The sequence below is a fragment of the Corapipo altera genome, unplaced genomic scaffold (genome assembly GCF_003945725.1).
Source record: "Corapipo altera isolate COAL_440 unplaced genomic scaffold, ASM394572v1 61148, whole genome shotgun sequence".
NCBI lineage: Eukaryota > Metazoa > Chordata > Aves > Passeriformes > Pipridae > Corapipo > Corapipo altera.
In genome coordinates this window covers 1,492,696-1,505,092 of record NW_020884978.1, presented here as the reverse complement: position 1 = coordinate 1,505,092, position 12,397 = coordinate 1,492,696, and the positions used below count along the sequence as shown (strand labels likewise).

The following is a 12,397-nucleotide window of genomic DNA, read 5'->3' as shown; positions in this document are numbered from 1 at the left end:
GTATTGTTTAACTTATTCATCAATGACTTGGATGAAGGAGCAGAGTGCCTCCTCAGCAAGTTTGCTGATGACAGAAAGCTGGGAGCAGTGGTCGATATCCCAGAGTGCTGTGCAACCCTTCAGAAGGACCTTGACAGATTGGAGACATGGACAGAGAGGAACTGTCTGAAGTTCAACAAAGGCAAATGAAGGTTCCTGTACCTGGGGAAGAATAACCCCATGCATCAGTACAGGTTGGGGGCCAACCTGCTGGAAAGCAGCTTTATGGAGTAAGACCTGGGGGTCCTGGTGGACAACAGGCTGTCCACGAGCCAGAAGTATGTCCTTGTGGCCAAGAAGGTGTCGGAGTTGACAACAGGTCTGTCGGAAGGAAGACAGGATTACAAAATCAGATATCCTGAACTTTCTGCAAAGTCACTATGAGTCTGCAGATGCAGTATCATCATGACTGCTGTTTTGCAGCCAATCTTGAAGTATGTGTATATAAAAGCACCAATTACAGTGTAACATGTATTTTGTGCCAATGACTATAAATGTCAGTGATCTGTTACAATAAAGGATCTATCTATCCCTCTCCTGTCCTATTTTTGGAAGAAGACTGTTTCTGTGTTGCTTTGGCCGTCTCAACAGCGACAAGAAGGCCTATGGTATCCTGGAGTGCATTGGGAAGAACATTGCCAGCAGGTTGTGGGAGGTGATCCTGCCCCTCTACTCATAGAATCGTAGAATCATAAAATGACCTGGGTTGGAAGGGACCTTAAAGGTCATCTAGTTCCAAGCCCCTCGACACAGGCAGGGACACCTTTTGCTAGACCTTTTGCCAGCTCAGAGCTCCATCTGACCTGGCCTTGAACACTTCCAGGGATGGGGCATCCACAACTTCTCAGGGAAACCTGTGCCAGTGCCTTACCACCCTCACAGTCAAAAATTTCTTTCTAATATCTAATCTAAATGTACCCTCTTTCAGTTTGAAGCCATTCCCCCTTGCCCTGTCACCGCATGCCCTTGTAAATAGTCTTTCTCCATCTTTCTTATAGGCTCCCTTCAGGTACTGGAAGGCCACAATTAGGTTACCCCAAAGCCTTCTCTTTTGCAGATTGAACAATCCCAACTCTCTCAGCCTTTCCTCATAGGATAGGTGCTCCATCCTTCTAATCAACTTGGCAGCCCTTCTCTGGACTCACTCCAACAGATTGATGTCCTTCCTGTACTGGGGACCTCAGAGCTGGATGCGTTATTCCAGGTGGGGCCTCACCAGAGCAGAGGGGCAGAATCACCTCCCTTGATTTGTTGGTCATGCTTCTGATGCAGCCCAGAACACGGTTGGCTTTCTGGGCTGCAAGCGCACATTACCGGTTCATGTCCAGCCTCTCATACATACACCAGCACCCCCAAGTTCTTCTTGGCAGGGTTCCTCTCAATCTGTTCATCCCCAAGTCTGTATTGATACCGGGGGTTGCCCCGACCAGGTGCAGCACCTTGCACTTGGTCTTGTTAAATTGCATGAGATTCCCATGGGCCCACTTCTCGAGCTTTTCTAGGTCCACCTGGATGGCATCCCATCCCTCAGGTGTATCAACTGCACCACTCAGCTTGGTGTCATCAGCTCTAGTGAGGCTGCATCTGGAGTACTGTGTCCAGTTCTGAGCTACTCAGTACGAGACATGGAGCTCCTGGAGTGGGCCCAGCGGAGGGCGACAAAGATTATTAGGGGACTGGGGCATCTCTCTTACAAGGAAAGGCTAAGGGAGCTGGGCCTGTTCAGCTTCAAGAACAGACGACTAAGAGGGACCTCATTAATGTATATCAGTATCTAAAGGGAGTGTTTCAAGAGGATGGAGCCAGGCTCTTCTTGGTGGTGCCAAGCAATAGGACAAGAGGCAATGGACAGAAACTGATGCACGGGAAGTTCCACCTGAATATGAGGAAGAACTTCTTTACTGTGCAGTTGATCGCACACTGGAACAGGTTGCCCAGAGAGATTGTGGAGTCTCCCTCACTGGAAATATTAAAGAACCTCCTGGATGCAATCCTGTACAATGTGCTCTAGGATGACCCTGCTTGAGCAGGGAGGTTGGACTAGATGACCCCACTGTGGTCCCTTCCAACATTAACCATTCTGTGATTCTGTGAAAAGGACATGGGGGTGCTGGTCAACAGCAGTTGAACATGAGCCCAGGTGTCCAAGAAGGCAAATGGCATCCTGGCTTGTGTCAGCAATAGTGTGGCCAGCAGTGACCTCCCCTTGTGCTGGGCACTGCTGAGGCTGCATCTCAAATCCTGGCTTCAGTTTTGGGCCCCTCATGACAAGAAAGACATTGAGGTGCTGGAGCATGTCCAGGGAATGGCGATGGAGCTGGGGAAGGGTCTGGAGGACAAGTCTGATGACAAGCAGCTGAGGGAGCGGGGGGGGCTCAGTCTGGAGAAAAGGAGGCTCAGGGGGGGCCTTCTCACTCTACAAATACATGAAAAGAGGTTGTGGTGAGGTGGGGGTCGGCCTCTTCTCCCAGGTAATAAGTGACAAGATGAGAGGAAGTGGCCTCAAAACATTTCTTCATGGAAAGGGTTGTTGAGCATTGGAACAGGTTGCCCAGGGAATTATTGGAATCACCATTCCTGGAAGTGTTCAAAAAACATGTGAATGTGGCACTTGGGGACATGGTTTAGTGGTGAACACAGTGGTGCTGGATTGACACTTGGACTCTATGATCTTAGAGGCCTTTTCCAACCTTAACCATTCCATGATTCTATTAATACCTCCTACAGAATAACAGCCCTATATAAAAGCCAAATATTTGATTATTTTCATAAATATATTTTCCTTAAGCAATAACTATCATCAGGACTTGATTTTTAAATAACACACGGAATGATAAGAAATTGTAAGCAATTATTTCTGTAGGAAAAAAAGAGGGAGAAAACTGCCTAAAGAAATAGTTATCAAAGCAATGCAACCATGCACCAAAATACTTATCAAAACTGTATACAGTATAAAAGCATTTCAGGTTGAAGACTGAAAAAAGCACATCATTTTGCAAACAACTTCTTTTCCTGATATACATTTTCCATCTGAGCTAAAAATACTAACCTGAGCTCTTTTTTCTCTAAGTTCCTGCTGCTGTAACCTTCTTTTTTCACGTTTCTCTTGCAGTTTTTCAACTTCTTTTACACAATTAGATTTTCTACGTGCTTAAAGAAAATTATATCATTTTAAAATATTTTTAATGTTGCATGAATTTAGTATTTACACTATGACATTTCAATTCTCCTAATTTATGAATGATTAGAATGCATTTATTTATATCAACTATCTTTTCAAGCAAATCAGTAATAGTACAAAATAATAACAGCAATTTAATTTCTAAAATGTATAGACTAAATGAATGCAAAACAATCATAGGAATGGGACAATAATTACACAGCTGAAAATGTGACAATGACCCTCAAAAAATATTTGGATGTATGATGATATTTGGATACATGTGATCTCTTGGTTTGAATTGAAAGAAAGCCCAGGTGCATTGAAAAACCACTGTCATGGTTAAAAAGAGATAAGGAAAAATAAATTCCAAATACTAGAAAGAACAAATATGACAAAAGTGAACAGTTGTTTAGCCACAGCACTCTGAAAAAGCTTTTTGAGGAAGCCTACAGGCAACTGCATATATAGAACATCTGTCATTTATGGACAACAACATAATTGAAAAATATGTACATGTAATGCCCAGAACGAATGAATCCTTGATACACGGTTTACATACAGGGGGGTCCAAATTCCTTTTTTGCGGCTTGAACTGGAGATATATCTGAAACACTACCATTCTGTTGAGAGGAGGAAGACTGTTCAGGAAGCTGAGTAGGACGCGTGCGTGCAGAACCAACCACTGCAAATGAAAAGCACAAAGCTCATCTAGATATGGAAGAGTAACATTTCTATCTGATTCTGAAATACTTTATGACAAAATCAGAAGAGGCCCCTTTCAAAACGCAACAATTTATTGGGGGGAGGGAGGAGAGAGCCATACATGTAGAAAGCATTAATAAAGACATTCAGTATGTAGCTTCTTTTATCCTAGTGTTATACACCAACACAATTATTAAGTATCGATGCTGCATGTGCATATTTTTAAATACTCCACTACAGAATTAATAGAACTTATTATGTGAATAGAATGAATTATGTACTTGGAGATATGCAGTTTTGAAGTTTAAAGTGTTGAAATTTTATTTATATCGTAATTATACATAAAAGCACAGTAGAAAAAAAGGACCCACTGTTTCACATTCTCTAGATGTTACAAAATGGTCCCACCTCATTGAACCTACAATTTGCAGATGAGTAGAGGGATACAAATGAAAGGCAGCAAAGTGCAGCTCAGTCTATAAGTGGAATAAACAAGCCTTTTTGACATTATACTGGAAAGCTAAACTTATTGATTCTATGATATGTGATAAGGATTCCAATTTCTGAAGATGCAGAATGATGTCTTTTCCCACTGAATGCAGTGGGAGTGGCATGCATGCTAGCCTCTTTGGTAGAACTGAATGTTTTGTTTTTCAAAGAGTTGCTTCCAGCAGCTCTGCTTCAGATGGTCGTTTTCCTGTACACGTTCCTAACAAGTCTGCCAGAAGAGTATGAAAGTGAAGGTAACACTTTTGATTAGTAGCCTAGAGATGACATTCCAAATGAAGACCGGCACACTGTGCAACATGGAGAAAACTATGGAATCAGGTATCAAATGGGATAGACAAAACAAATCCCCAGATCATTCAAAATATGATAGGAGATCTAGTTTATAGCATGAATTAACTACACTAAACAAGACAGTGTGCTGAGAAAAGTTTAATTATAAGGCCAACAAATACTTAGGTCAACTGTGAATAGTAAGATGCATAGGACCTATTAAAATACAAGCTATGGGGTTATTCCATAAAAAACAGAACATTTACTACAAATGATGGATGTGAGGAGAGCCCATTGAGAAGATATATCAAATTTAAATGATATAAGTTTGAAAAAAAACACCCTCTTCATGAGGTTTCTGAATTAACACCCCCAGAGGCAAATGGCAGAAGAAAGTGATCCCAATCATCCACCAGAAGTCTGAACACTTGAAAAGATGTGCAAGCCCACTTGTTTCTCAAGTTTAAACAGATAGAATGGAATCTAACCTGAATTAATGTCAGTAGATTAATGTTTGGAAGAAGAATCATCACCACCATCAGTATGAGCTGTGGGGAAGCAGGGGTCACAAACGGAAGATTTTGGACGAGGAGGAAGGGTGAACTGTTTAAGGATTTTCTTTGCTCAAGAGACCTTCCGCACCTGGAAGGTTAAGTCTGGGAGAGGTACAGTGTGAGAACTGTAACATTCTGTCTTTCCCTTGGGCTGTTTTTGCTCAAACAGAAGGAAGTTTCTATTAAGGAAGATAATTGCAGATTGTTTGAAATTTCAAAGCATTCTTTCCCACAGGCTTGGGGGGAAGGGAGATAAGAGAAAGTTAGAACTGTAAAAGAACAGCCTAGTGGGCATCTGTGTATATATCAGGCCTTTGATATGTAAAACAGGAGACCCGGTTTCCGTGTGTGTTTTTTCCGATTTTGAATTAAACTTTCCTCAGTGTTCTAGCTGTGGCTTAGCTCTCTGGTTACCTGCATACATATCGAGTCTTACAGAGTTAATTTTAATGCAGGAGAGAAAATAAAAACAACGAGCAATAACTATTCTTTCTCCTGTTATTAGATACATTACATCTATATTCATCCGATACAAACTTTTCACCTGTCATTCTGTGATATTTCAGCATTTTTGTAGCTTTTTCGCTATTTAAACATAGAGTGAGAAATAACCCGTAGGGTTAGAATTAGAAATGCAGAACTATTAAGAAATGTTATATGATCAGGAGATTAAAATGTTCCCATATATTTACCTTCCTTAAAAGGGAAAGACATAACATATACCTCTGTTATCTCTGGCAGGAGTGTCGTTCTTAATAGGTGCCACAGTTCGTCGACTCTGTAAAGAAAGAAATCTGTTATTTGATCACCTTATTATTGAAAAGGTAAACTGCAGCCTTTCACTTATTTCCAGTTAATAAAAATAACATGACATCAGAAATACAGAGAGGTGATTGCTGCCAAATCCTTCCCCGAAGAGCCCAGGGTGAAGACTGCTTGCACTATATGTATGGTTTCAAAACAACCTCCAAAACGTTTTCTATATTTTTCCTTGAGATACATTTAGTTATATAAATATTAGTCCCCAACTCCCTGTCTGCTAAACCTCTTCTTAGAAAATTTTTAGAAACCCCTGTTCATCATAGGAAAAAGAAAGCAACACAGTTATCAAGTAGCTCCACAGACACAACAGTTAGATTTAAATATTCAAGCATAACAACATGTATAGGAGTACTGAAAGTTTAATATGGACATGTTGCATAGGTATTACCAACCTTCACAATTTTGTTTACTTTGGCTGCTGGAGTAGGTGGTGGTGGTGTCTCTGGACTAGGTTCAATATCTTCATCAGGTGCAAGATATGGGTTAAGTGAAAATATGCTCTCCAAGTCAATCTGTGTAAAAGAATATAAAATGCATTTATGAGTCTTAGAACAATATTCACCCTCTCCATTTCTCCTGATACTTTTGAGAATAAACAATAAAGTGTTTATTTAGTGTTTTTACCCCACAATTTGTTAATTCTATAACCAGAATGATCTTATTTTATATTCACTAAAAACAGTGTAAGCTTTGGTCTTCATATAAGTTGAAAACACATCCTTCAGAAAAGAGATTAATTAAAAATAACCAATTGTAGAAGCTAGAAGCCTGGACAACAAGGAGTTAATGTGCTGCTATGTTTCAAACACCAATAACTGTGCAAGCAGGCAAGTTAGAACAGGATGTAGCTGGAGAGGGGGGCTGTAGGAAGGTAGGGTAGCACCTTTTTGAGGCCCACGTCCCTGTTCTTGTCCACAGTGACTGCACAACATAAAGGACAGTGCAAGCACAGAAGTGGGGTCAAGACCACCAAAGACACTCAAAGCCCCCCAACCCATTTCCAGAAAGGTCTAGAAGAATGGACTGCGCATGTTAACTCATTGACATGGAGAGCAAGAAACCTAATCTGAGGGCAGGGAAAACTTACCTATAAAAAGGTACCCCCACAAAGCCCAGGTGGTGCCCCCAGGATCCTGGACACCCCATCAGCTGGATTGATGCTGGAACCAGGACTGGTGATCTCCTTTCCTCTCCTACCTCATCTCTCTTTCACACTATCTCTGTCTTTTTCTCTTCCCTCTTTTCTTTTATTCTTTTCTTTCTCTTACTACTAGAAAATAAGGGCAAAACTTATATCAATTTCCATGCCAAGTGTATGATTTGATAATAAAACTTTGTAGGTTTTTTTGGACCCTTCTGGTTTTTGCCATTCCTTTTCGACCACAGGCATCTATGAATCTTGGGTGCTCCCTTCCTCTTAGGAGTGGGATGTGACACCAAAAAGTATTCATAATTCTGTAAAGTGATTAAATTAAAACAGAAGTAGCTAGTATTACTGTGGTAATTTGTCAATTACTGCAGAATATGAAAGACATTTTTTAACATAAAAAGAAAGAGATCTCAGTTATTTGAAATTTCCCAGACAGTGCAAAAGAAACAGATGAATTACGATCACCCAAAAAAATAACAGCACAGTTGAAACCATGTCAAATTTATCATTCTATTTTTTCCCTTATAAATGTTCTTCATTCAAAAAGCTGCAAAATGTAAGGGGGAGAAGGACAGGAACTTAAAAATAACTGGCTTCAGAACTATTGAAACCCAGTTTCCTAAAAATCTTAAATAGCTTTGGTCTCAATAGACTGCCATTTCCTTTGGTTGGACCTTTCAAAGACCTCACTACTCTACAGATTCTGTGTCCAGCGGGATGAGTTCAGTTGATGAGATCACCAGGACATTCTCACAACCTTTTTTTTTCCTTTTCCCCATGTTTTCACAAAACTGGTGAAATGCAATTATTTCTGAGCTGCTTCTCCAAATCTCAGCTGAAACTGGCTAACATGATCCAAAATTTACAGGAAGAGGGGACAGCAAAGCATAACTGAGACAAACACAGACACAGTTTCTTAAGGAAGGCAGGGCTGTAAAATTATTGCCTAAAACAAACAAACTAGCAGTTCAATCCCTCAATAATACAAACATAAAAAGATTTCTAATCCAGCTCCCACTGGTCTCCTGTCTGAACTGCAAGTCATTCTCCCTCTCAAAAATTTGATTTTTCTACTTTCAAAAAGGGGTAACAAGGTCAGCCTTTGTAATATGTTTCAAAATCAAAAGATGAAAAACATTATTTAAAAGTTATGACAAAGAGCTCAGAAAGTCAAATGTAATACAACAGAAACCAGCATTTGCCCAATAACTCCCATTCAAAACAGTCTGTAACCAAAGAATCATCACATAAATTAAGATTTATATTTTCTCTTTGTTTCCAGGTCAAATTCCAAAGCATAATTCATGCAGATTACCCATTTTTCAAAGAGAAAAGTTCTAAAATAATTATGTTTACCTCTTTGCCTTTAGTATCTCCATTTTCAATCCATTCAACAGTTACGCTTTCATTATCTTCATTTAGGGATGTTACCATAGCTTGGTGAATTCGGCCTAGAAAGAAAACACAAATGATGAATTAATAGATGGAAAATTTTTCCAGAAGTTACTTTAATCCCTGATCTGAGAAATGCAGATAGAAGCAGAAAGAAGGAGGTTTAAAAAAAAAAAAAAGTGATAAATAGAAGACAATTCCTGGCCACATACTGTAAAATGGCTCAGATTTGATCCACTAACAGAGGCTCTCACAGTGTACAAGTGAAAAACCTAATGAACAAAAAACTGAGTGGCAAGTAAATAAAATACCATGTGAAAGCCACACGACTTGGACTCTCTTTTCTGAGTCTCCCTTGGGTGGGAATGATTCCTGAGGTGCACTTCACAAAGGCTTGTTTGTCTCCCTTCAAGGTTGATACAACATTAAACATCCTGACACAGGAGAGAAGTCCCCTGAAATTGTATTCTGATATCCATTTCTTGATGGCATTCAATGAGCTGGTAATTCAACTAAAATTAAATTGCCTGCAATTCAATACAAATCATTGTTTTAAAAACAATTATTAACAGAGACTGTTAAACTGGAATTAAGGTGCCATTGCTATGACTTCTTCGGTGAAATATCCAAAGCCAGAAAGTCCTCCTAAAGTACAATAAAACCAGTAAACTTTCAGTAGGAATAAGGATTTTCCTTCTCAAATATATAGTGTACTGCATTTTTAAATGCCATCTGTCATATTTTATCCTATTTCCTACATGTCATAGCAAGGAGCAACTGGAAGAGCAGAGCAACCGTGCACTGACACAAAGGTGCATGTCACATTGATTTCACATCTGTGCTTTGCCCTAAGAATACCAAGTACTGGAATTTCTAAAGAACACGAGTCCAATGTGACTGCTCCTCTAATACCCTACTTTAATGAGTCATGGCACAAACAAACAACCCCTTACTCCATCTCATTTGAGAGGGAAACACAGGTGATACAGTAAAAAAAGAAACTTAAATAATGTTTTGCTATCTCCCCAAAGAAAAAAAATGGAAATGTAAAGTTTTATACACCCAGTAAGAAGTATTTTCATTGCAACTGTACTTAATCCTTTCATGAACTCCCTGAAAACCATAGAATTTTAACTTGTTTGTAGCTTGTGGCCTGCAGTCCACACAAACTCACAGAGACTCCCGCAAGTGTCTCTACCAGGCCACCCTCAGTCCTACCAAGCTCGCCTGGGCACGTGTCCGTGCACTGACACAGTTCCCCAGCAGCTCTGCAGGATGAGTGCTGTCTGGTAATTCTCAAATCCACACACTATAGTTTGCACCTCCTCCCGCAGTACTGTCAGGTAAATCCACTCCTCCAACACCAACAAGTCCCATCTGTCTGCCACCCCTGAGCCACCCCCCAGAGACCACACTTCAGCACCCACCCTGAGCCCCCCCCAGGAGTCCAAGGGCCACATGCAGCTCCAAAAGCACAAGTCAATTGTCCTGGAGCAGTTCATGCATATGCTGCTGCTGTGTCCTGGTTGCAGAGAGGGAGTGAAGTTTAGTGCTGTGTGGGTGTGACCAGGTTGTTATTCTATACCACCCCTGTCATTGCTGGGGGGCGTGGTTTCAGGAGGAAAAGCCAGGCACCCCACCGGAAGTCAGTCATTATGCCTTTCTCTCTCTCTCCAGCGGACGGACGCACTGTCAGGATCAACCCCTGCGGACTCAGTCCCTCTGTCGCCCTGCCAGTCCACCTCCCATTTTCTCTGCTACATGGCTACTGGACGTGGTGCTGAAAGGGACAGTGGCGAAAATGCGAATCAACCATAGTGCAGAACCAACAGCGTCGGTGGGGAGTCTGCTGGCAGGGAACGGACTGGCCACAAGGGTGATCCCAACCCAGTCAAGCACGTTGACCAAGAGGAAAGGAGCCCTGCCGAACCCAGCTGAACTGAGCCAAAAGAAGAGCAGTTGAGTGGTAGGAAAAAAGCAACAATGACCCGTGGGATTGACTTCCAGTACAGCAGAGGGGTAGAAACAGCGTCACAGGCACCTGTGAAGAACTGAGCCCAATGGAGCAGCTGTGCGACCCTACTCAGATGACCTAGCTTTTGGGGGGGTCATTTCTCATTGTTTTTTCATTGTTTTCAGGTTGGGGGGTGGGAAACATTAGCCATGGGAGCTCCTTGTCCATCCTGCCTTTGTTTCCAGCAGCCATGTGGGTAGCACACAGGAATGGTTGCCATATTGCCTTTGTTTGGGGAAACCACGCAGTTGCGGCCTACAGGGAGCGTCTGCCATCTTGTTTTTGTTCCTGGTGGTGAACACCTTTTTGTGGATAAAACACCTTCTCTTTTTGTATATTTTTGCTAACAATACTGCTGTTTTTATTGTGCATGTCTTATTCCATCTATAAATGGATAATGGATATTTATTAGGACTAGACAGAGTTGTACTTCTAATAATGCAAATATAATTCTGGATACTGGGGGAAGACAAAAGCATGAGACTGCAAACAGTGACAAGGCTGGCCTGTTTTCCCTAGATAGTTTCTCCTACTGCAATTGGACAAGATGAACCATTGGTCTGATCCACTGGGGCACACTTTATGGTAGTGTTGAGCATACTTTAAGGAGAAGGAGGAACCTCCAAAAAGGCAGAAACACTTCATGAGTTTTTTAAATAATTTCACATTCTTCATTTTCAGTAAAAGTCTTATAGAGAGAAAACCAAAAGTTTTCCTTCACTTTTCATAAAATAATAATTTTGTCATTGTATTCATGCTTAATTAGAAGCTGCTCCCTTTGGTCTGTGTGTTGGCCCAGCCACCTATGAGAGTCTGTTCTTTTTCTGCCAAGTTATGTGAAAACAAGCACTGATAAACAAGAACTTCGTCCTTGAAGGAAGCATCTTGTATAAACTGAAATTAATTGGGGCCTCACTATTGGCCAACGGCCCTCCAAGGACATTTGAAGGAGAAAGTGAAGAGGAGGATAATGAAGTAAGCCCCCAGACTCATTTAGAAAAGACCCCCTGAGGTGTAGCACGCAAGCGTGGGGAAATTCCAATGTACACACGCATGTGCAGAAGGGGCACCACTTACATAATGGGGGAAGGGACCGAAGGCCTCTAGTTGGGCGGTGCTGGCCACACCTGCCCAGGTAGATGTCATAGGTTAATTGTATAAAAAGCAGATAGCTCTTGATGGGAGAGGTACTCAAGCTTCACATGGAGGACAACGTTGCCTTGGCGGGGATGCCCGTTATCATGTGAGCCTGACGACACTCCGGGGATGCAGCTTCTGCTATGGGGAATTCTAAGCATCCTGGGGTTGGTAAGACAACCTCATAAATAACGCCTGGGTGGGGGGTTGTCTTGGGGGCTTGTTTCCCTTCTCTTTCCTGTCTCTCAGCTTCTCGTTCTGTTGGCTACTTCTTTCAACGGTGTACTGGTTTCAGTTTCGGCAACAGTCATATATTCACAAGGCAATCTCCCTTCCAAAGTATAAAGAAAGCCCAAACAAAAATAAAAACAACAAACCAAAAATCCACCCATTTTAAACATTCCTGTGAGGTTTTCCAACACCCACAGGTCCCTTTTATGGCCTATATGAATGCCTGCAGTTCTCACATTTGAGGAAGATTAGCAATTAGAGCTGCAATTTTATTCAAATGAGAACAAGATATCCTATGATAGTATATTCTATCCTCTATCACATTTTTCTTTTACTACCACTGCATAAGTGAAGGGTTTCATTCAATCACTGGTAATTACATTCATATCTTTTCTATGAGTTGACAGATCATA

At 41.3% G+C, this 12,397-nt stretch overlaps 1 protein-coding gene across 3 annotated transcripts in view; it reads right to left on the bottom strand.

Moving 5' to 3' along the window:
- The window catches only part of LOC113957782 (kinesin-like protein KIF2A), a 79,083-nt gene that overhangs the window by 45,894 nt on the left and 20,792 nt on the right, over positions 1–12,397 (bottom strand). For 2 of the 3 annotated variants that reach the window (XM_027665554.1, XM_027665555.1), the window contains exons 2-6: positions 8,567–8,661; positions 6,453–6,572; positions 5,962–6,016; positions 3,762–3,884; positions 3,089–3,189 (exon numbers count right to left, since the gene is read on the bottom strand). In XM_027665554.1, the coding sequence (XP_027521355.1) occupies positions 3,089–3,189; positions 3,762–3,884; positions 5,962–6,016; positions 6,453–6,572; positions 8,567–8,661 (494 nt within the window). The remainder of the gene's footprint in view (positions 1–3,088; positions 3,190–3,761; positions 3,885–5,961; positions 6,017–6,452; positions 6,573–8,566; positions 8,662–12,397) is intronic. The other variant, XM_027665556.1, reaches the window with a different exon arrangement.